General features: G+C 48.2%; 2 protein-coding genes across 3 annotated transcripts in view; both read left to right on the top strand.

Annotated features, from left to right (window-relative positions):
* Nucleotides 1-15,637, top strand: part of LOC144756485 (uncharacterized) — a 41,539-nt gene extending 25,902 nt beyond the window's left edge. Inside the window, exon 3 of the mRNA XM_078646296.1 lies at nucleotides 15,493-15,637. Coding sequence (XP_078502422.1) covers nucleotides 15,493-15,637 — 145 coding nt within the window. The remainder of the gene's footprint in view (nucleotides 1-15,492) is intronic.
* BTBD16 (BTB domain containing 16) overlaps nucleotides 1-25,257 on the top strand; it is a 957,777-nt gene that overhangs the window by 268,122 nt on the left and 664,398 nt on the right. For both annotated transcript variants that reach the window (XM_078641204.1, XM_078641205.1), the window contains exon 6: nucleotides 24,827-24,900. In XM_078641204.1, coding sequence (XP_078497330.1) covers nucleotides 24,827-24,900 — 74 coding nt within the window. The remainder of the gene's footprint in view (nucleotides 1-24,826; nucleotides 24,901-25,257) is intronic.

The following is a 25,257-nucleotide window of genomic DNA, read 5'->3' on the forward strand; positions in this document are numbered from 1 at the left end:
CCACGCCCACTCTTATTGGCCACGCCCACCTGGGGCTTTAAAAAGAGCTGAATATGAGCTTTGCTCAATCGGATCACTCCCCTGCCTTCCGCGGGAGCTACAGACAAGTCTTGCTTTTAAAATTATACTTAACTCACATAGCGCTCGCTCGCGCTTTATTTTAACTTTGCCTACCTGCATCCAGGGACTCTCCCTTGCCTCAGCCATTGCCGCGCAGCCGAAGGTGAACGCTGCAGCGGCCATAGAAATTCCCGCTTGCCGCCTTCAGCGGCCGCTCCCCCGGCCACGCCCACTCTTATTGGCCACGCCCACCTGGGGCTTTAAAAAGAGCTGAATACGAGCTTTGCTCAATCGGATCACTCCCCTGCCTTCCGCGGGAGCTACAGACAAGTCTTGCTTTTAAAATTATACTTAACTCACATAGCGCTCGCTCGCGCTTTATTTTAACTTTGCCTACCTGCATCCAGGGACTCTCCCTTGCCTCAGCCATTGCCGCGCAGCCGAAGGTGAACGCTGCAGCGGCCATAGAAATTCCCGCTTGCCGCCTTCAGCGGCCGCTCCCCCGGCCATGCCCACTCTTATTGGCCACGCCCACCTGGGGCTTTAAAAAGAGCTGAATACGAGCTTTGCTCAATCGGATCACTCCCCTGCCTTCCGCGGGAGCTACAGACAAGTCTTGCTTTTAAAATTATACTTAACTCACATAGCGCTCGCTCGCGCTTTATTTTAACTTTGCCTACCTGCATCCAGGGACTCTCCCTTGCCTCAGCCATTGCCGCACAGCCGAAGGTGAACGCTGCAGCGGCCATAGAAATTCCCGCTTGCCGCCTTCAGCGGGCGCTCCCCCGGCCACGCCCACTCTTATTGGCCACGCCCCTAAGCAACCCTACAAAGCATGTGCTTTTACCGTACGCGCAGCGGACGGGCGCAGCGGGCGCGCCGTTTGCGCACCGAAGGCGCGCCTAAGGCAAGCCCGTCTGCGCCCGTCCGCGACCAGACGGGCCCAGGGCCCCGAGATGCTGCCCTTTTTATGTCATATTCACCTGCTTCACTTAGAACCCTCCAGCAGCCTTCCTGTGCTCTTCTGTCCACAACCTGGAACCGCCTAGTATCTCTCGGCATTGCGGCCGACTTGCCCTCTCCTAGACATACCCGTGCACCTGAGCTGTTCCCTGCCCCACCTGAAACTCGCATCCGCATATTATATCTTAATACTCGGTCTCTTCCCCAACACCACACCGATATTTTCCTCCTGTTAACCGCTGAAAACCCAGACATCTTGTTGCTCACTGAGACCTGGCTGTCTGATCTTTCCCTCCCCGACATTTTGGCTGCCTTACCCCCTAACTACTACCTGCTGAACGCCAACCGGCCTCACGGCCGTCGTGGCGGCGGGGTCGCAGCTTTCATCCGCAAAGACTTACCTCTTATTAAGTCTTCATCATTGTGCCTTCCTGACGTTGAAAATCTGGTAATCAGCCTGCCAACCGAAGCTGGAGCCTTGACCCTTATTGTTTTATACCGCCCCCCCACTCCTATGCCTCTGTTCCCTGCCACTCTTTGTGAGCAGCTCACTGCCTTAATGACCTCCTCAGCCCGTGTTGCCATATATGGTGACTTTAATTACTGGTTTAACCACGCTGATGCTGGTCCTCATGCTACCGAATTGTTTGAGGCACTTTCCAGCCTCAACCTGACGCAGCATGTTACCTCTCCCACTCACACTGGGGGCAACATCTTAGATCACATCTGGACACAGGGTGTATCGCTTCTCGGCCCGACTATTTCCCCCTGTGTCTGGTCAGACCATTCACTGATCAAGTCATCTATTCTTATAAAGGGCCTGGTCAGGCCCCCCCTCCAGCACGGAGGGTCCGCTCGGAATTGGAAGACCCTCGACTCACCTGCTTTTCTCTCCTTACTTGTTAAAACTCAGCCTCTACTCCCTGAGACTTTAGACGTCAATACTATGGATGCCAACATCTCACATTGGCTAACGACGGCTAGCGACATATGCGCACCTCTATCCCGCTTCTCTCGCACTCACCCCAATAAGTCCCACAAATGGTATAATTCCACCTTAAAACAACAACATTTGGAGCTGCGCCGACTGGAGCGTAGATGGCGGCGCAATTATCTTAGCTCCGACAGGGAAGCATACGTGTCCGCGCGCAAAGCCTATAAAATCGCAATCACCTCTACTAAAACCACCTTCATCTCTAACAGAATTTTAACAGCTCCTAACAGATCTAAGGAGATCTTCAAAGTCCTCGGCGAACTGACATCGGACGCCAGGACACTTCTGAATCCGCCTCCTTCCTTAGAATCTTGCACTGCTCTAAACTCCTTTTTCATTGATAAAATCACTACTATCAAGAATTCCATTCCCCACTCACCCCCCCCCGCTACAGCAGTTCCATCTCTTGCTAATACATCTACTCTTTCTCAGTTCCCCGCGCTCGACCCGGAATCCCTTACTAAACTGTCCATTCGTGTGAAATCTGGATCCCCTAAGGACTGTTGCCCTCCCTTCGTGCTTCGCAACATTTGTCACACCCTTCCTCACTGTATTCTCCCTTTACTTAACTCTTCCCTTAATTCGGGCATAGTCCCCAGTTCATTCAAAGAGGCCGTTCTGGTGCCCCTCTTAAAAAAGCCAGGTGCCGATCCAGCAGCCCTGGCCAACTACCGCCCCATCTCCCTCCTGCCCTTCCTATCTAAAATCCTTGAGGCTCATGTTACGACCTGCCTCTCGCATTTCATCGAGGAGTCCAACTTCCTGGCGCCCAACCAAGCCGGGTTTAGACCAGCCCATTCCACCGAGGCCGTGATCCTCGCTGTGCTGGACAACCTCAGACGCAATGATGACAGAGGACAACCCCAGGCATTAGTTCTACTCGATCTATCGGCGGCCTTCGACACGGTGGACCATAACATCTTAATCCACCGTGTCGAATCCGCCGGAGTTTGCGGGGTTGCCCTGGCTTGGATTAAATCCTTTCTAGAGGAGAGATCTCAGGCAGTCAGCATGGGTCCTTTTCGCGCCACCAGCGTCTCATCATCCTGTGGAGTTCCTCAAGGATCTTCTCTGTCTCCCCTTCTTTTTAATTTGTACCTTCAACCCCTCCTTCACTCCTTAGGTAAGTGGGACATCACCGTGTTTAATTACGCGGATGACTTACAAATTATTTTTCCCCTCACTTCTCCTGACGCTGTCACTAACTTCCAGACAGCCTTGACACACATCCAGCACTGGATGAATCAAAACCAACTCAAGCTCAATCCGGGCAAGACTGAGCTCCTTCTCCCAGGGAGAAGTGCCCCTTTCTGGGGCCCTCAGTACTGGCCTATTGAGCTCGGAACACCTCCCTCTCCTGCTGGATGTGTAAAGACGATTCAGAAAAGGGGGTGGTGATGAACAGAGTGTCTGAATTAAGCAGACCACTCTTACCCAGTCCAAAGATCAGGGCTTGATCCATCACCGTTATTTATCTCATGTGTAAAGAGCCTCGGAGTCTTGATTGATTCCGGGCTCACTCTCAAGGCACAAGTGAGCGCAGTAACATCTTCCTGCATGTTGCAGCTCTACAGGATACGGAAAGTCGCTCACCTTCTATCGCCTGAAGCCTTGCTGCAAGTCCTAATAGCCCTGGTGATGTCCCGGTTGGACTTTTCTAATTCTATCTACTACGGTCTCCCTAAATCTCAGCTGTCTAGGCTACAGATCGTTCAAAACCAGGCTGCTCGATTTGTCTTCAAAATCCCTAAATGGCAGTCGGCCCAACCCCTACTACGCCACCTTCACTGGCTACCAGTGAACGAAAGAATCACTTTCAAGGTTCACTGCCTGGTCTTCAAAGCCCTCACAGGTCCCGCCCCTGCTTTTCTTAAATCTCTAATCACCTCTTACTGTCCTTCTCGCACTCTGAGGTCCACCCACCTCCAGCTCCTCGTCGTCCCCCGCTTCAAACTCTCTAGATCGGGTGGCCGCAGCTTCTCTTGTCTAGCCCCCAAGCTGTGGAACTCCCTCCCTCTCTCACTCAAGTCATCTTGCTCCCTTCTTTCTTTCAGGAAATCCCTAAAAACACTACTCTTCCCCCACTAAATTTTTTACTTCTCTTTCCTCCTCTTTTCTTTATCCGATTAGCGCCAGGAAACCCATGGTGACAGTGCGCTCAAGAAATTTGTTATAACATAACATAACATAACAATGTTATTTCTCTGTTTTGATAATTAACACTCAAATAAAATTCATTGTCATTTAAAAAGGTCTGCCTACTTGGTGCGGATTTGCTGAGGCAGACCACTCTCAGCGTCTGCCATGCCTGGCAGGAAAAATTAACACTGCCCACCACTTGTAGGGGAAAATCTCCCGGTGGGTAGGAGACATTTTTATTTTTCAGAAACAAACCCTTACTATGGTAAGATGGCTAGTGTACAAGACTGAAAGCCTTAACAAAATGTGCTGTGGTCCCGGATGGCAGTGTAGCCTTAATTGAGCGAAGGTGACATGAACACATTTTCAAAACGCTACAGGAAAGTTTGACTGCAAGATTTTGTATACATTACAGGTTCCCAGAGAGGCTGCTTCCCACACTCGACAATGACTATTACACACAGTAGGGCTCCATATTCACGTTATTCTATCGATGAGTGTTATATGTATCTCCCCACCTATTGTAAACTAGCGACTCTGTATTAAATAGTTTTGTACCAGCTGCCTTTCTCTAGCTGTGGCTAGATTTATTTATAAAGTTTTATATAGCGCGAACTTGATCCCGAAGGATATCAGAGCGCTTTGTAGCAAAGGTAACAAATCAGAACATTAGTCTAACATTGGGAATCTTGGCTGAAGACAATGGAGCTGCCGGGGCATTAACTTGGGTCAATGCCTAAATTTTACATATATTAACTGCCCATTGTATTTATTTTAGCAGATTTATTTATTTCTATTTATTTTAGGAAATGTATTTAGTTTTGGTATATTTTAGTTTGACTTATTTGCCTTCATTTACTTCAGTACAACAAAAAATAAACATTGCTTTACTTTGTATTAATACTGTTTATTTTTGTGATAGTTCCTAAAAAAAGGGTCGATTATGACTCATGCGGGAACAAGACGTTAGTATTCTTTCAACCCGGAAGCACCAATAACACAGGTACTGGAACTTCCGGTGTTGGGGGGGGGGGGGAAATACTGGGCAATTTACAAATGAGAATCGGCAATGGTGAGCTGGAACCTGTGTTTCCTCAGGCCCTTAACACACAAGCACCTTCGTGTTCCCTTCCCACACACTCAAACCCAATACAAATACTGTGGTCCAGAGTTGAACATACTAGTGTCCTCTGCAAGTGAGTGCGCGTGCACCCAAACTCACGCGAGCACAAACCAAGCAGTTTAAGAGCCCCTTGTGAATGTGCGTTAAAGACCCAGGTAGAACCCCTCTGCACGCCGCACCCCTTGTCGGGGACTCGCCATACAAGGTATGCCAGCCAAGCCTCACTGCCAGGGCAGGCTACAGTAAAACATCACTTGAACGGAGCTCGACGCGCGGCTGCACTTTGCTGAAGTGGCACTTGTCGTTGCCAGGGCAGCTGTTTGTGCAGACAGAGCCCCGAGCCTGGGGACTGTCACCTGTCTAAAGGGAGGTCACTCGCCAGGGCCTCGTGCTTTTCTTTACTAGCAGCAAAGAATTACTTAAAATACCCCCTCCCACCCACATAGACCCCCATCCTTGTTTTATAGGTTTAAAGAAAAACAACAGGTGCAAGTCAATAAGTGTAAGGAACTGATACCACCGTTGAACAACAAAGACAGGGCATCGAGGCACATGGCCAATATAGCAGGCTAACGCATCCCCTGTTCAGCTCACCAGAAGATGCTTGAAGGGAGGAGGGGGGACACATCTCACCGGCATGTAACCAACACAGACAGGCTCATTAGGAGCAATGAAACCCAAGGCTACTGTTACCTCCCTCGCTGCTCTGTAAAAGATTCATGCAGGCTAAGCACGCGCTGTTAAAACCATCTCTGCTGAAAGGTGTCCGGGTGGAGAGGTCGAAACAGGAGAAGATATGAAAAGTGACTACGGTTTTGGTTGCGAGGCAAAGAGAAGGGACTTATAATCCCAAAATCACCACTTGAATAAACTGTGTGATCTTGGGCAAAGTACTTCACCTCTCTGTGAATAGGTGGTCTTAACGGCACGAAGTCGAATTATGGCAACAATTTCACAGGAAACCGTACGGAAAGCGTTGCAACAAATCCAAAGCACCAAGGCGGTAATGCAGTTTATTTCATCAGCCAATGAGAATAACAGAAAATGTAGTACTAAATAAGACTACCAGATTGGGTAATGAGGACACGCAGCTCTACACACACATACATGAAAACACTTTCAGCAACTAGCAGACATACACAGGCTGACAAATAGAGACACAGCAAAAATACACCATCAGAAAATCAGTGAAACGCAAACAAATGTGGAAACAGCAACACACGGAAGAACACACAAGGGCACACAATCATACTTACATTCAAATCCGTGTAAAAAGGTTTGAAAGAGGCCTGGAGAGGGCAGCAGGTGAGGCCGGGAGGGGGCAGCAGGTGAGGCCGGGAGGGGCAGCAGGCGAGGCCGGGAGGGGGCAGCAGGCGAGGCCGGGAGGGGGCAGCAGGCGAGGCCGGGAGGGGGCAGCAGGCGAGGCCGGGAGGGGGCAGCAGGCGAGGCCAGGAGAGGGCAGCAGGCGAGGCCGGGAGAGGGCAGCAGGCGAGGCCGGGAAGTCTGGTGCAGGAAGCGGAGGCAGGTCAGGCAGCAGGCAAGGAGGACAGTCGCAGCCGAGTCAAGGGCGTCACTCGCTCCGAAAAAGCAAAGAAGCTAATTGCAGGAAAGCCCGAAAAATAAACGGCATGTTGCAGGTGGGCGGGACTGCCGAGTTGCAGACCCATCCATTCATTGGTTGAGGTCGGATCTTGGCGTCTATTGGGTACCCTGGCAACGGTGCACCTGGTAGGTGCAGGGGCGTGGTGACCGGCGTGCTTGGTAACCTCCGGAATCAGCCAGCCACTCGCCCACCCGGAAATGCTTTGTTTACTTTGTGCGCGCCGCGCTCCCATTTTGTAATGGTGGTCGCGGTTTTTGATTTAGCAGGGTGGACGGCGTCCACCCTGAAAAACCCTCGGAAATAAGTGGGGGGATGCCGTCCACCCGCGTGGTACCCCGACTCGTGCCCTGCTTCCTTCCCTCCGGAATCTGAAGTACTCTTAAATTGTTCCTTCGTGCACGATTTTCAATGTCAGCCATTTCCCACTGTATGTCTTACGGGAAACGGCCACTACAACGCGGCCGTTTCCACGGAAACATTAACCACGCATGCATTACAACGCATGTGTGGTTACCACGAAAGCCTTTACCACGCATACCTTTACTACGAGGTACGTAGTAAAGGCATGTGTGGTAAAGGCTAACATTAAAAAAGGGGGTTTGGGGGGGTCTCCCCCCCCAAAGAAAAAGAAACTCACCTAAAGTCACTCGGCGTCGTTTAAGAGGAAACGGATAGAAACCCGCTTCCTCTTAACGACGTATGACGTCACCACGAACAATTAGAGGAAAAGGTTATTCGATGAAATAGCATTCCGTTGTAACGCATGCGTGGTAAAGGCATGCGTTGCAACGGAATTCGTTGTAATAACATACAACCATGTCTTACCTGATAGAACGGAGTGAGTCAGTCACTGCCTTCAGGGCAACCAGTTCATCTTCTAAATTAGAAATCCGTGTTTCTGCTTTGTGAAATCTAGAGGTAAAGTCAGCCCAAGATTTAGCGAGTCGTCGCACCAAATTTTGTAGTTTACGGCACAGATTTTGAACTCTCTGGCTTTCATCTCGTGTTTCCTTACGGTGAGACATGATTGATTGGTAGATTAATGACAGAGAAATATCTTTCACAGGCTGAGTATTTGGCAGCATAACAACAGGCTGTTGCCTTTTCTTAACCCGTTATTGCCCAAATTATGCTCAGGTCTCTTCCGAACAGTATGTGGACTACCATCTATAAAATCACTAGAGTCCTCCAAACAAATACTACTTCGGTCGCTGCCACCGACCACATTTATCTGTTTGGGATGCTGTACCGCCAAATCCTCACAGATGAGGTAGACTGCTCCGACAAAGAAAAAAAAGTCTTCTGATTCCGCATCTTGCACTTGGATTTGCTTCTCTCCTTCAGTATCTGCAGTCTGCAGACTGGTTGCCTTGCTGTCGTCGGTATCTAAGTCTGAACCATCCGTTATCAAATCTGTCACGAGACAGACCACTTTGTAGTGTCATTTCACACCCATTTAGCTTATTTAACTGCTCTCTATCAATTTCCGTTAAAGTTGTATCACCCCTTACCGGGATTAATACAGGTGTCACGCGTTCCGCATTCAACTCTCTTCTTTCCATGATTTCAGAGCCCTCCACCAGCATTTGAGCAAGCTTTTTGCCTTTCCTTTTATCTTTGGCTGGTGAAAAAGTTGCCGGGATAGTTTTATGCCTCCAGCGTCTGTTTTGGCCCTCGCACCATTCAAATCGCTTTTATCGCTTTTCGTCGAGTTACCTGGCGTTTTGTCGCTTACCCTGTGTCATCAGGTATTGCCATTGCTTGTGTGTCTTCTTGAGCCTGCGGTCTCCCTCGTGTTCCTTTCGGCGGCATTACAATTGAGCGGTCTATTCTCTGGCAGTGCTCACCTGGCTGCCCCAGGTGGAATCAATTAGCGTGCACCGAATCCCAAGTAAAGCAGTCACCCAGCGGCTCCGTCGGCACCTGCTCAGCCCCGCCGCGAGTGCTACCCAAATGTTTAACATCAACCTCCTTCGCCGAAAGTAGCAGTCCATAACTCAGCACAACACAGCCAAATCCGTAAGTTTAAACTTGAATATCACTTTTAGAGGGTCAACAAGCTAATAGCTTTTTCCAATCAGATCATTCCTTCTCATCCGTAAGTTTAGCTTGAATATCAATTAGCATGCACCGAGACCTGAGTGAAGCAGTCACCCAGCGGCTCGTACTGCACCTGCTCAGCCTCGCCGCGATTGCTACCCAAATGTTCAGCATCAACCTCCGACGAATCATCAATGATCAATACAGCGCAGCCAAATCCGTAAGTTTAAACTTGAATATCGCTTTTAGAAGGTCAACAAGCTAATAGCTTTTTCCAATCAGTTCATTCCTTCTCCCTTCTGACTACCATTTTCTGATAGATACATCTGCCGTGTGGATTCCTCACCTTGTGAATATCCCCTTGCGTCAGCAACATTCGGAAATTCTTTTTGTAGCTTCGCGCCGACGTGGATCCGGACGTCACAGAGGCACGGCATCGCACGCGACACCGCTGATGTCACCGACGCCTATAATAGGCCCACGCCGGCGTGATGACATCAGGTCCCTTTTTTCCGCGTCGTCGACGCTAACGGTTTTCTGGGATCGTACTGTAGCTTCATAGTAACTTTTTTACTATTATTCTATTATTACTGTATCTATCTCTGTTTTCTTCAAGATGTCGTAGAAGAAGACTGGTTTTAAGGCTTGCGGTGAATGTGGCAAGACAATGTCTATTACCGACCCACATGAATGCTGTGTCTGGTGCCTGAGTACCGACCATGACGTCGAGGATTGCCCTTGCTGTAAGAAAATGACCCCGAAGGCCCTACGAGAGAGGGAGACGAAACTCCTCGTGGCAAAACTAAAGAATAAAAAGGTTAAAAAGACTTCGAAGTCTCGATCTCGACGTTCGAGGTCGAGGTCTCGATCGAAGTCGCGATCGGAGTCGTCCTCAGCTCATGTATCAAGGTCTTCGAGGAAAAAACACAAGAAGAGGAGTTATGAGTCACGTCATCACTCAGAAAAGGACTCTGGTTCGAGGCCGAAGTCGCAGGTCAATCTTCTTAGTAAGGAAGTGGAGATTTCGGCGTCGGAAGATCATGACTCTGTTGGTGAGGCTTCACATCCGAATTCGCCCGAGTCACCGAAGCAGGTCCATTCTCCGGATCCGTCCAATCCTTCTGGTCAGGAGGATGAAGGTGAGGAGCAGGGGGCTGGTGAAGTCGAAGTTCCGGTGCCTGCGGGTTCGTCGACCCCGGTTCCCAGACTCGATGAAGAGGTCGACGTCGTATCGACTCCACCTCCTCGGGAGCAGCCCGGAGGACCGTATCCAGAATTTCCGGCTCCAGGTCAGGACCCTTCACAATTCCTGAACGCCATGTTTGGTGTTTATTCCAGGGCGATGTACCCGTCTGGTGCACCTGTTGGTCCCACGGGTCCTATGGCTTTCAACTTGGGTGTTCCCCAGGCTTATGCTCCTGCGCCCTTCATGCCTTTTATGCCGGCTCTACCACCGCATTGGCATTTTCCGATACCTCCGGTGTCGTCGATGCCGAAGCGTACGACGCCGACTCCGTCGACGCCGGTTCCATCGACGCCGATACCTACGACTCCGAAGCAGGATTCTGCTCGACCTTGTATAAAACAACCTCATCCGACTTCGGGTTCGACGCCGGCCCCGACCCCGTCGGAGTCGATTCCGAATCCATCGACTTCTATTGTGAAGGAAAGATCTCGGAGAGAAGCCCAGAGACTTCTGGAGGAAGATCAATATCGTTATACAGAAATGGAGGAAGGGGAGTTAGAGGAATCTGAAGATCCTTTTGAGGATCTAGGTGAAGCCAGTGGACTTGAACTGTCTCCTGAGTGGGATTTAACCTCAGTATCAAGTGTACCTTCAAAGGATGTGGTACCTTATCACACTGTCATCAGAAAGGCGGCAAGTTTATTGAACATTACTCTGCCAACTGCTGATTATAAGCCAAATCTTCTGACTGAGGTTCTTCATTCACCCTCCTCTATCATTGAACCAATGTTGCCCTTTAATGATGCGTTGTCTGAACCCATCTATGAGGTTTGGAAGAAGCCTTTGTCTGCTCCGGCAGTTTCTAGAACAGTGGCGAGGAGATACAGAGTTGCACCTGGTGACCCTGAATTTTTATCAACACATCCCCTACCTGAGAGTTTGGTTGTGCAGGCTGCCTGCTCGAAGAGATCTGCTGGTGCTTTTCCACAGGTTCCTGGGGATAAAGAATTCAGAAAGCAGGATCAAACTGCCAAGAAGGTTTTCTCCTCAGCCAGTATGTCGTTAAAGTCAACCAATGCAACGTGTCTGATGGGAAGGTATATCCATGCCTTGATGGATTCTGTCAAACAGTTGATTACGAAAATCCCTGAGGATGACAGAAAGGATTTTCAGGAGGTGATATCGGACACTCAGGCAGCTGCGAGACAGGTGATTCAGAGTGGACTGGACACTGCTGATTCGGTGGCAAGGGTCATGGGATCTTCAGTAGCCACTAGGAGGGCCGCATGGCTTAAAACGTCGGAGTTCTCTACAGATGTTCAGTCTGTTTTGATGGATTTACCTTTTGATGGTTCAGGATTGTTTGGGAAGAAAGCTGATGCTGCCTTGGAGCGTTTTAAGGATAGTAGGGCCACTGCGCAATCTTTAGGCCTTCAGTCCAGGGGTACTACTGGAAGGCGCTTCAGAGGGTTTGGCAGATCTTCCTTTCGATCCTACAGACCATCTCAGCAGCAGCCACATCAACAGCAAAATACGCTGTACAAGTCATACAGGGGCAGGCAAAGAGCCCGTCCTAGAGGCCGTCAGGCTTCCTCCTCCTCTTCCTCTTCCTCTCCCAACCCCCTGCCAACGCAGCAAAGCAGCCCTAGATCCGCCATTCCGGATCATGTGGGCCCAGTGGGGGGCCGGCTTACCCATTTTCTACAAGATTGGGAATAATTAATTCAGATCTTTGGGTTCTCAATCTTGTAGAGAATGGGTATGCTCTTCCCTTTCGGGAATTTCCCCCAAATTACCCTCCTTGCCAGGGTTATTGTTCGGAGGGACCATCTGCTTCTCTTGCAGGAAGAAGTCCTGGCACTGTTTCGAAAAGGTGCGATAGAGGTGGTTCCAGAGCTAGAAAGGGGTCAGGGGTGCTATTCCCAGTATTTCCTGATCCCCAAAAAGGATGGCAGGCTTCGGCCAATTCTGGATCTCAGGATCTTGAACCTTTACCTGAGACAGGAAAAGTTCAAGATGCTCACTCTTGCACAGGTTCTTCAAGCGCTGCTGGAAGAAGACTGGATGGTGTCAATCGACTTGCAAGATGCGTATTTTCATATTCCCATCTTGAAGTCACACAGAAAGTATCTCCGTTTTACGGTTGGGTCGCAACACTACCAGTTTGCGGTCCTTCCGTTTGGCCTTACTACTGCGCCTCAAGTCTTCACCAAGGTGATGGCAGTGGTGGCAGCTCATCTCAGGTGGTCGGGGATACCTGTATTCCCGTATCTGGACGACTGGCTGATCAAAGCTGTGTCGCCGGAGAAGGTGCTCCATCATCTGCAGGAGACAACTCAGTTGTTACACAGGTTGGGTTTTTCGATAAATGTACCCAAGTCTCACCTGGTGCCCTCCCAGCGCAACCTGTTCATAGGTGCTGTACTGGACACAACTATGTCGTGCATTCCTTCCACCTCAAAGGATTCGCGACATACAGGAAATGATTCCTTTATTTTTCAATGGAGCGGTCATTCCAGTCCTGAAGGTTCTTCGCCTGCTCGGTCTGATGGCTTCTTGCATTCTGTTGGTCAACCATGCACGCTGGCACATGAGGGCACTCCAGTGGTGCCTCCACAGGCAGTGGTATCAGCACAACAGAGATCTCAGGGAGTCAGTGAGGATCTCCAGAGAAGCTGCAGCGGATCTATCTTGGTGGGGCGTGGAAGGCAATCTGTCACAAGGAAAGCCTTTTCACCTTCCTCCATCGGTGGCCTCAGTGATAACGGATGCATCCACTCTCGGGTGGGGTGCTCATCTGGGAGAACTGGAGGTCAAGGGTCTTTGGTCTCCAGAGGAAAGGTTGTTTCACATCAACCTTCTAGAGTTGCGGGCGATACGTCTGGCACTCAAGGCCTTCCTCCCTTCCCTTCGCGGTGTGTCACTGTCAGTGCAGGTCCTGACGGACAACATGACCGCGATGTGGTACATCAACAAGCAGGGAGGAGTGGGGTCGCAGTGTCTCTACAGAGAGGCTCTGCGCCTCTGGTCCTGGGTTCAGGACCATCAGATTTGTCTGATGGCAAATCATCTGGCCGGGGTTCAGAACGTTCGTGCAGACAGTCTCAGTCGGCAGCTCTCTGCCGATCACGAGTGGAGGCTTCACCCGGATGTGGTTCGCGACATCTTTCTGATGTGGGGGACTCCTCGAGTGGACCTGTTCGCCACTCGCAAGAATGCTCACTGCCTGTCATTCTGCAGTCTCCAGTATCCGATGCAAGGAGCCTTGGGGGACGCGTTTCAGTTGAGTTGGAACTCGCAACTCCTTTACGCGTTTCCTCCCATACCTTTGATTCCTCGGGTTCTGAGGAAAATTCGCCAAGACCGGGCCCAAGTTATTTTGATCGCCCCGGATTGGCCAAGAAGGGTGTGGTACTCAGACCTTCTCCACCTCTCCTCTCACCCGCCGCTCCGTCTCCCTCACAGGGCAGATCTCCTCTCCCAGATGGGGGGGCAGGTTCTACACCCCCACCTCCAGACCTTACACCTTCATGCCTGGAAATTGAACGGGGCAACCTGATCTCTTTTTCTCTCCCGCCTGATGTAGTGGATGTCATTTTGTCAGCCAGGCGTGACTCCACTAAATCCATCTATTCTTATAGGTGGTCAAAATTTGTTATTTGGTGCAGGGAGAGTTCTATAGACCCTTTGAGAGGCCATTTATCTGATGTTCTCCAGTTTGCCCTTTCTCTGGCGCAACAGGGGCTTGCTGTTGCCACAGTGAAGGGTTATCTTTCAGCGCTGTCGGCCTTTATCTGTTTGCCTGACCAGCCTTCATGTTTTAAATCTCCTGTGGTTTTAAGGTTTTTGAAGGGCCTTACAAATAAGTTCCCTCCTACCCCTTTTATTGTGCCTCAGTGGGACTTAAATCTTGTATTGACTTTTTTGATGGGTGCTCCCTTTGAGCCTCTTCACAAATGTCCTATGAGGCTTCTTACTCTCAAAACGGTATTCCTCGTTGCTATAACCTCGGCAAGGAGGGTAAGTGAGCTTCAAGCTCTTTGTCACAAGCCCCCTTTCTTGTCCATTCATGCTGATCGAATGGTTCTTAGGACCAGGGCTGCTTTTCTGCCAAAGGTGGTGACTCCTTTCCACCTTGGTCAATCCATTACCCTTCCTACCTTTTATCCTCCCCCACACCCTTCCAAGGAGGAGGAGAGATTGCACCGTCTGGACCCCAAGAGGGCGGTGTCTTTTTACCTGGACAGAACTAAAGACTGTCGAGTGGATGACCAGCTTTTCATTGGCTTTGCTGGCTGCAAGAAAGGAAGAGCGGTTCATAAGAGGACTTTGTCAAGATGGATCATCCTTTGTATTAAGATCTGCTACTCTTTGGCCGGTAAGGAACCTCCAGAGGGTATAAGGGCTCATTCTACTAGAGCTAAGTCTTCAACCTCTGCATTGGCTAGAGGTGTGCCTGTAGAGGATATTTGTAGAGCGGCAACTTGGTCTTCCCTCCACACTTTCGCGAAGCATTACTGCTTGGATTCCGAAGTGAGGAGGGACGGTCACTTTGCACGCTCTGTCCTCCAGGATTTCCTGGTCTAGAAGAGTGGACACCCTCCTCCGGGAGTGGGGACTGCTGTGGGACTCTATTCACAAGGTGAGGAATCCACACGGCAGATGTATCTATCAGAAGAACAAGTTACTTACCTTCGGTAACGCTTTTTCTGGTAGATACAATATCTGCCTGTGGATTCCTCACTGACCCTCCCGCCTCCCCGTTGTCCACTCTTCTATACCAGAGTTTCTATTATTTATTTGTTTATTTCAAAAGTTTTGTTGCATTTGCTTCACACTGTGTGTGTGTTTCTTTGATATTTGTACTGCGTATACTGTGTATATATCTACTGTCATTGGTCCGTCCGTGTGCCTCGAAGGCACGGAAAAAAGGGCGGAACTGATGTCATCATGCCGGCGGGGGCCTATTATAGGCCTCGGTGACGTCAGCGGTGTCGCGTGCGATGCCGTGCCTCTGTGACGTCCGGATCCACGTCAGCGCGAAGCTACAAAAAGAATTTCCGAATGTTGCTGACGCAAGGGGATATTCACAAGGTGAGGAATCCACAGGCAGATATTGTATCTACCAGAAAAAGTGTTACCGAAGGTAAGTAACTTGTTCTTTACGAGCTCTGGCAGGAGCGGTCAGTTCACACGTCCACTCGCGCGGACGCCATCTTGCCTCTACCAGCCCTCCATTAGAATCTTTAAAGCATGCAGATTGAACCTTTTTGTCTCTCAAGGTGTTATTCTAAAGCACTATTTGTTCAGGCAGAAGGATATGTGAACGAGACGCATAACTTTTTGCTTGACCTTTTTATTTGTTTCTTCATTTTGTTTTACAGGAAAGATAATAGTGACACTGAGACACTCCATTTTATACAAGGTATCTTCAACTATCCACATCACACAGGATCCTCTCCTTCCAGTGATTTCTTTCCTTGGCCCACTTTTCCAGAACTAGCCATCTTACACACTCTATATGTCTGAGAGATTTGTCAACTTTCTTGGAGAGGATGCCTCCTTTCAGGAAAGTGGGGTTATTTGTGACTTTTGGGTTAGTAGGACAGGATTTGTGTGCTCCTTCTTCAACTTTGAGCAAGTGGTGCAAACAAACTATTATTTTGCCGAAGTGAAGGAAGATATAAACCTTTGCCAGGATCTACATAAGGAGAATTTACCAGGCGCATGTCTACTTCCTGTGCACTGTTTAAAGGAGCTACTATGAGAGATATGTGGTAAGCTGCAAAATTGGCTATCCCAGATATATTTAGGACTCATTACCATTTCCATGTGGAGGGTCGGGTATTGGTATATTTTGGTGAACAGGTTCTTGATTCTGTATTACCTAACATAAAAAATGTATCATTAAATCACTGGGTGTCACAACCTATAAAATCACGTTTTCTCCTTGCTAGATAATACTTGTTGTGGTCTCATTAAGTAACAATGCGCACGAGGAAGACCGACAAGGAGGTAATAATCCAGTTAGTTACTGTAAGGCTCAGTCGTTCCTGTCTTCGAGATTGTGCTGAAGATATGTGGGTTCCACCTCCCGACGTCCCCGGTGTCTAGCTGAAAGCATACAGATCACCAAGGCAGTCGAGCGAGGGAGGGAAAGGAAGGGGACAGCGGGGAGGGAGAGCTGTAACAACAATACAAGTGCACTAAGTATACACACCATGGACCATACATATATCACAGAATTACCTTCCTTTACCTCTATACTACAGTATGTCTAATATCCTACCTGGAAGGGAAAAAGGTGGTGGCCTCAATACCAGAAGAGATAAGGGAAATACCAAAGACCAGACCTACCATAAGAAAACAAAGAACAAACTAAGAATACTGAAATGTTAACACAATAACATGAAAGAAGTTCTTCGCATCATACCAGCATTAACAGGTACAGTTCTTAGGTCCGAGGTTCCCCTGTATCCCCTGTGAATCTCTCTTCTGAGGTTGAGACAAAATCAAGAAAAAAGGTTTTGGAGAGAAAACGAAGATGAGGGCAGAGAGATCTATTAATACGACTTAATCAGATCGGTACCCTTTTTCTGTACAGATTCCTTGTACATATGCAATGTTTCTGTAGTTGAGCGAACTATCCTGAAACAGCGGAACCCTGCTATTGTCACTCCTTTAGACAGATAGCATAAAGACTGGTTCCCAAATACCGTCTTTCAGGCAGTTCAAAGGTTCGTATATAAAATAGGAAAACAAAATAATATTAGTTCACAACCTTCAATTGTTCAGAATTGCAAACCCAAAAGCGGAATCTCTTGCTCCACGAGATTCCTTACCGTAGTCTGTAACAAATGCAATGCCCAACAACGAGGAAGAGAACTCGCACCTCGCTGCTGTCCGGTGAAACTGTAGAAAGTACCCAACCCAACACGGGGTACAAAAGAATGCGCGCAGAAAGCAGATCAACACTTACTTCCTCCGAAGCTGACTGCTCACCGCACGCGCAGGGTCAACAGTGGAATAATCGGCAGCGTCCGTCTTCCTCGATGCATGTTTATTTCCTGGTTTGAGCGCGCAGACGCGCGTCACGCCCCTGACGTCCTGAGCATGTCGGGAAATGTAGTTTCGAGTCCCGCATTGACACGAGGAAAGCTAAAACATAAACAAAGTCAGCGGCACATACTCTGATCGTGACAGTACATCCCCCCTTCACGAGTGACGCTGACAGGCACTGGGTTTACCCGGGTACAAACGATGGAACCTCGCCACCAAACGGGGAGCATGCACCTCACGGGCCGGAACCCACGAGTTCTCCTCAGGGCCATACCCCTTCCAAGAAATGAGATACTGCACTCCACCCCGCACCAGCTTAGAATCAAGCACCCTCTGAACCTCATACTCATAGTCCTGCTGCACCCACACAGGCGAAGGGGCACGCCGCACTGGACAATGTGAGGGCTTCAAGAGAGACACGTGGAACACAGGATGTATCCTGAGTTGCGCCGGTAAGCGCAACTTCACAGCCACAGGGTTGATGTGTTTTAATACACGATACGGACCAATAAACCTAGGGTTAAAAACGCTATGTCTCTTGAATTGTATATGCTTGGTGGACAACCACACCCAATCCCCAGGACTGTATGCAGGGCCAGGCCTACGCCGCCTATCCGCCTGAACCTTGTACCTACTTTTGGCTCTGATAAGGTTCGCACGAGTGGCAAGGAGGATACGGCGAACCCTCAGTATCCTCTCCCTGACGTCAGGCAGTCTGGCATTGGTAGTAGGAAGCAGCATCGGAGTAAACCGGGGATGATGCCCATAAGAGCTGAAGAAAGGGGAGTGAAGTGTCGATGAATGTTGTGTGCTGTTGTACGCTGTTTCCGCCCCCACAACCAATCCACCCAGGCATCAGTGTTGTCCTGCACATAACAACGTAGGAATTGTTTGAGAGTCTGATTAAGAAGTTCGGTTTGCCCATCTGTTTGAGGGTGAAAACTAGTGGAAAGAGAAGAGGAAATCTGTAAGGCTGTGCACCAGGTCTTCCAAAAGCGAGCGGTGAATTGTGTACCCCTATCTGAAACTATGACCCTCGGAAGTCCATGTAAACGGACTACATGAACCAGAAGTATTTGTGCCAACTGACCTGCTGTGGGAACTTGGTTACAGGCTATAAAATGACCCATCATTGTCAAGTAATCAATTACCACCACTATGGCTGTTTTGCCCTGGTCTTTGGGTAGGCCCACTATGAAGTCAACAGAGCATTTTTCCCAAGGCAGTTCAGGAGTGGGCATAGGAAGCAACAATCCTTGGGGTTGTTGCCTGTCGGATTTCATCTGGGCACATTTGGAACACTCTTTCACCCATCTTTGTAGATCAGGTCGGATGGAGGGCCACCAGAATTGTCGTAACGCCTTCTCCAATGTTTTGACGTATCCGACATGTCCAGCACATGGGGAGTCGTGGCACCAGGAAAACACCGTCTTACGCAAAGCGATGGTAGGGATTAGCACTTGTGACCCTTTCATAGGAATACCATGTATCATTTTCCAATCCTTATGGTGTCGGAGCTACGTTCTCCACACACAAGTCTGTATCCCTTGTCTGACTTTCGTCAGGAAATCGTCGGTGTGTGTTGCGCACACCACCTTGGATGGTTCAATAATGGCTCTTTTCGGCGTGATAGCATGCAGTGTCGGATTCTCCTGACGAGTTAAGGCATCCGCCTTCTTGTTGTTCACCCCTGGTCTGTAGGTTAGCAGAAAATGATATTCCTCGAAAAACAGCATCCAGCGTAATTGCCGTGGAGTAAGATGACGAGTGGCTCGCATGAACTGCAGGTTTCAGTGATCGGTGTAGACGATAATTTGGTGACGTGCTCCCATAAGCCAATGCCTCCATTCCAAAAAGGCGTCTCTTATAGCCAGGAGTTCCTTCTCCGCTATCGTGTAAATCATCTCCGCTGAGTTGAGCTTCCTGGACATAAACGCTATGGGGTGAAGCTGTCCGGTATCCTCGGTTCGTTGGGATAACACCGCTCCCAATGCGACCTCTGATGCGTCTGCCTCCACCATAAAGGGCAAGTCCGGGTTGGCATGCACGAGGACAGGAGCCGAGGAAAACGCGCTCTTCAGCTGGGTGAACGCGTTTTCAGTGTCTTCGTTTCATGCAAACGGAACATTTTTCCTGGTAAGGCGGGTCAATGGAGTTACCATCTCGTAGAATCCTCGTATGAACCTGCGGTAAAAATTAGCGAAGCCCAGGAGGCTCTGAATGTCTTTCACTGTTTCTGGCTGAGGCCATTCTTTCACCGCTTGGACCTTTCAGTTGGCCATCACTTGACCGGATGGTGTAAGCATGACTCCCAAAAACTCCACCGTGGTGACATGGAATTCGCACTTTGTGATCTTACAATATAACTGGTTGTTTTGCAAAGCCTGTAAGGTGTTTTTTACATGTTCCACGTGTTCTTCAGTAGAATTAGAGTAGATAAGAATGTCGTCTATGTAGACAACTACGTATCGGTCAAGATGTTCTCGCAAAACCTCATTCCAAAAGAATTGAAATGCGGCGGGGGCGTTACAAAGCCCAAAGGGCATCACAAGATATTCGTAGAGCCCATACCGCGTCTTGAAAGCCGTTTTCCATTCGTCTCCCCGTCTAATACGAACAAGGTGGTAGGCTCCCCTTAGGTCAAGCTTGGTATATATATCTTCACCTGTCTTACTTGTTCTAGTAGAACAGGGATCAATGGCAACGGGTACTGATTCCATATAGTTATGGCATTAAGTGCTCTGTAATCAATGCAGCATCTCTTCTCTCCGTTCGCCTTCGGGATACAAAAGAGAGGGGAAGCGGCAGGGGATCTAGACGGCCGAATAAATCCCGCAGCTAGATACTTGTCCAGGTAACTTTGAAGATGCTCATTTTCAGGGAGAGTGAGAGCGTATATTCTACCGCTAGGAATCACGGCACCCGGGATAAAGTCGATTCGACAGTCGTATTCCCTGTGAGGCGGGAGGACCTCCGCCTGCGCCTCTCTGAAAACGTCAATGTAGTTGTGGTAGACAGTGGGTAAAACCACTTCCTTCTCAGCTGCTGTGGCTATATGTTGCAAGGAAGCAAGTTCTCTGGAGGGTTTGTTCTGAGGTAGGATACAGCTAGTGATACAGTATTCCGAATCGATCACCACCGTACGGGAGGTCCAGTGTATCGATGGTTAGTGCTTTTTCAGCCATGGAAGGCCCAAGATCACCCCGTATTGAGGGGCTCTGATGATGTTGAACGATAGGGTTTCTTGATGGTATCCATCGTAGATGAGTACATAATCAAGGGTATGTTGTTTTATGGGGCCGGCTTCCAACTCCTGGCTGTCCACAGCATATACCGTCTCTGGCACGTCTTTAGTCACAAGACTTGCTCCCAACCTTATGGCCACATCATAATCCATAAAACACCCCGTGGCTCCTGAATCCACCATAGCTCTTATGTTCTTCACCACGGTATCAATCACCAGAGACATGGCAAGAAACACATGGTGCTTCTCGTATGCAGTAATGGGAGTTAATGAAGGTATGATGTTCACGCTCGAGGGTTCCCCTTCTTCCACCCTCAAGCTTTGGAGTTTTCCGACTCGGATTCCCGAAATGCCAGCAACCGATTGCCCAGGTCTAAATCTCCCAGTTTTAGGTTTAACCGGGCAATCACGGAGATAATGCCCTTCCTTTCCGCAATAAAGGCATAACCCCTGTTTTCTTCTATGGTCCCGTTCACTCAGCGTCAAGGAGGCTCTCACCGCCCCTATCTCCATGGGTTCGGCAGACGTGATTGTTTTATCACCCTGGCTCACGCGATCAAAAGGTTGTAAAGACGGTCTTTTAGTTTATGATCCCCTTTTCGGTCTCTCAATCTATGGTCAAGTCGAAGAGTCAGCTCTATGAGCGCCTTGCACGTGCGTGGCTGAGGATCGATATGGGCCAAAGCGTCCTTAAGCTTAAGGTATGTCAACAAGTCAGACGTGCCTTGTTTCAATTGCAAAAGATCCCTGTGGGCAGAAAACGTTTCTGCTCTTCTATCGAATGTTTTTTCGAACTCACAACGGAATTAATCCCAGTCATATAAAAGCGGATATTCACGTTTCACTATGGGAACTGCCCACTGTGCTGCATCTCCCCCTAGATATGAGATAACGAATGCCACCCGGGCTTGGTTGGTGGCAAACATTTTGGGTTTGCACATGAAGTGCAGCAGGACTTGAGTCATAAAGACTTGTACCTTCTTGTTATCACCTAAGAAGCGCTCTGGGGGAGCCAAAGGGATTTGGGCAGGCATTTCTACTACCACTGATGTTTGAGGAGCCTGATTCCCACTAGCACTAAAGGGGTTTCCTTGTAGCCTGTAATTGGGCAGTTTCAGCCCTTGAATCAGCTACTTCCTGTCTAGATAAAGCGAGTTCCGATTGTACCAATGCCAGGGCTGCCATAACATCGTCAAGGGAAGCCATATCTATACCTCAGCACAATCAAGAAGACGATATAACTTGGGCCGATTATTCTGTAAGGCTCAGTCGTTCCTGCCTTCGGGATTGTGCTGAAGATATGTGGGTTCCACCTCCCGACGTCCCCGGTGTCTAGCTGAAAGCATACAGATCACCAAGGCAGTCGAGTGAGGGAGGGAAAGGAAGGGGACAGCGGGGAGGGAGAGCTGTAACAACAATACAAGTGCACTAAGTATACACACCATGGACCATACATATATCACAGAATTACCTTCCTTTACCTCTATACTACAGTATGTCTAATATCCTACCTGGAAGGGAAAAAGTTGGTGGCCTCAATACCAGAAGAGATAAGGGAAATACCAAAGACCAGACCTACCATAAGAAAACAAAGAACAAACTAAGAATACTGAAATGTTAACACAATAACATGAAAGAAGTTCTTCGCATCCTACCAGCATTAACAGGTACAGTTCTTAGGTCCGAGGTTCCCCTGTATCCCCTGTGAATCTCTCTTCTGAGGTTGAGACAAAATCAAGAAAAAAGGTTGTGGAGAGAAAACGAAGATGAGGGCAGAGAGATCTATTAATACGACTTAATCAGATCGGTACCCTTTTTCTGTACAGATTCCTTGTACATATGCAATGTTTCTGTAGTTGAGCGAACTATCCTGAAACAGCGGAACCCGCTATTGTCACTCCTTTAGACAGATAGCATAAAGACTGGTTCCCAAATACCGTCTTTCAGGCAGTTCAAAGGTTCGTATATAAAATAGGAAAACAAAATAATATTAGTTCACAACCTTCAATTGTTCAGAATTGCAAACCCAAAAGCGGAATCTCTTGCTCCACGAGATTCCTTACCGTAGTCTGTAACAAATGCAATGCCCAACAACGAGGAAGAGAACTCGCACCTCGCTGCTGTCCGGTGAAACTGTAGAAAGTACCCAACCCAACACGGGGTACAAAAGAATGCGCGCAGAAAGCAGATCAACACTTATTTCCTCCGAAGCTGACTGCTCACCACACGCGCCGGGTCAACAGTGGAATAATCGGCAGCGTCCGTCTTCCTCGATGCATGTTTATTTCCTGGTTTGAGCGCGCAGATGCGCGTCACGCCCCTGACGTCCTGAGCATGTCGGGAAATGTAGTTTCGAGTCCCGCATTGACACGAGGAAAGCTAAAACATAAACAAAGTCAGCGGCACATACTCTGATCGTGACAGTTACCAATAACCTTCATTACACCGAGTTCAGCCCTTCATCTTCCCAGTTCTAGATTGGCCTCCCGGGGTTTTGGAAACAACCAGAAAATACTGGTTGTGTTTGTATTTGCTTGATACTTACACGAAGCAGATCATAGTTTCTTCCTCAATGTAGATCTCAGACAGGATGGGAAAGGTCAGGAAGTCATATATGTGGTGGCTTTTGTATTGTACTTATATAGGTAAACTGTAACAGCATGTGGAGAACGGTGTTTCTCATTCGGTATGAGATGGGACGAGGAGGACCTGAATTCGGAGTAATGGAGATTAGCGGTAAGTAATCGGGTCATTACTCTCTTTGCTTTCAGTTCCTGCTACTGTTAAACACGGCTTGTCACTTGCCCTTGCACTGCCCCATGTCTTACCTGGAGGCAATGTTTTTGCGCAGTCACTGTGCATTCCTTGTGTGCTTGAGGCTCTGTGATCTATGTTTTATTGAATGTACAGAAAGTAGGTGCGGCTCAACCTACCTATTAACAATGAATTCAGAAGCAATCATAGAGCTTCTTATCGACATGACACCCACGCATTTAAATTCTTACATACCATAGACCCAGGCAGCCTTGAGACAAACAGTGTAATTTAATGCCTAAAAGAATAGTTGATTTGAATGTTTAGCATCATTGTTTTTCTGTCTTATCTGCAGTCTCTTTTAACACTTGCGAAGTGTTTAATGTAATCATTAAAATGCATTTATTGAAATATTCACAGTGACTTCGAATGTATTGAGTATATCTTTCTTGCTTGTATTATGACTGTGTTTCATGGTAGAGCAGTGACATTGACCAGGGTCTAGCAATAGATTAAGTGTAAGATTGGATCCAAAAATAGGCATATCCCCCCTCCCCAAACAAAAGGAGGCCCAAATTCGCAGTTTGTGGCCCTTAGCAAACCATTACCATTGATTGAATAGTACTAGCGGCTCTTCATCTCCTGTTTCACATTCACCATCCTCTTTATTTTCCCTTCTCCCCATCTTTTCCTGTCTGCCCTTTGTAACTCGTTTAATTTTCTTAACTTTTCTCCCTTTTCTCTCCTACAATCCTGTTCTCCCTTCCCTTTCTTGTCTAGCCTTTCTTCCTCTTTTCATCTCATCTGTTCTTTTACTCCGTTTTAACTAGTTTTCTTTTTTCACTTTTTCCTCTTCTTTTTTCCTCATCCTTCAGTTTTCCCAACTTCTTTTCCTTCCAGATTTTCTTTTCCTTTCCTTTGCTTGTAGAGACACAAGAGGTGGGCAGACCACACTCATCCCCTTAAATAACAGCTAATTGCATAGGTTTTAGCGCCGGAACTTAGAAAATTAGCATTTAGTTCCAGATTCACAAAAAGATGCTTGTCCCCAGCTCAATAGCATTTTCCCGGTGGAAGCATTCCATAAGCATTGTTGCAAGAACCACCTTAGCTTTGATCTAATGGTCAAGTTGAAAACTGCGGGACCCAGAGACTTAGGTTTAATTTTAGCCTTTGTATCACCTGATTGTGCAGTCTTGAGTGCATTCTTATGTTGTTTACTTCCAGGAATGGTGGGACTTAGAATCAAGGTAAACACTCACAGTAAGCATGCGGACCCAAATCTGGACTGCTACCTAACATCTACCAGATATGACTTCAGGGAAAACAGCACCCAGTCTCTCAACCTGCTCACTAAAATTTTGGACTGTGAGTCTAGTCCTACTTATGCTTTTGCCTTGTTATCTACTATTATGTGCGAACTTTGTGAGAGGTGCAATAAAGAAAATAAGTGGCAACGACAATTACTCAGGACAGCCCTCTGCATTATTTCACAAATAAGTAATGATATCCTAGTTTCATTTTTGAAGTGCGTTTGAGTAAAATGCAGCGAACATCTAGTCCACCACTGTGCCAGACAGTGATTAAAATCCATAGCACTCTTAAAAGTGATGACCCCCCGCACTGAGTGACCCTTTCTCTCTCTTTTTGTGGTTTGGCAGTGGACAGAAGGTGATGGCGCCCGATCCAGCATTCGTTTATCACGCCCAAAAAGTGGAAGAAGGTTTGGAACCAGGTTAGTGTGACCTTCTAAGGTTCAGTTTGACAACATAAGTGCTAAATAATTTAAAAGAGCTTGACGGGAGTGAGGCGGCAGATTCCGGCTCCGAACAAAGTGCCAGTACTTGTGTAAAATAGAGCATTTGTGTATTTTAAATATTCCTTTTGTCTGTTAGAAACATGCTCACGCTTGTGGTCCATGCCAGCGCATTTTTTCATATATCTGATTGTGCCCCCACATGTTTTAGAGAAACTGAACACCTCTCCTGACTCCCTCGCATAAACTGTTTAGGTGTAGGGAAGATGTTGGCATTTCATTAAAAATTTAATAACGAAGTAGCATGCAATGCATTTATGGGACGGACAAGTAATT

Source organism: Lissotriton helveticus, chromosome 5_1 (genome assembly GCF_964261635.1).
Source record: "Lissotriton helveticus chromosome 5_1, aLisHel1.1, whole genome shotgun sequence".
NCBI classification, from domain to species: Eukaryota; Metazoa; Chordata; class Amphibia; order Caudata; family Salamandridae; genus Lissotriton; species Lissotriton helveticus.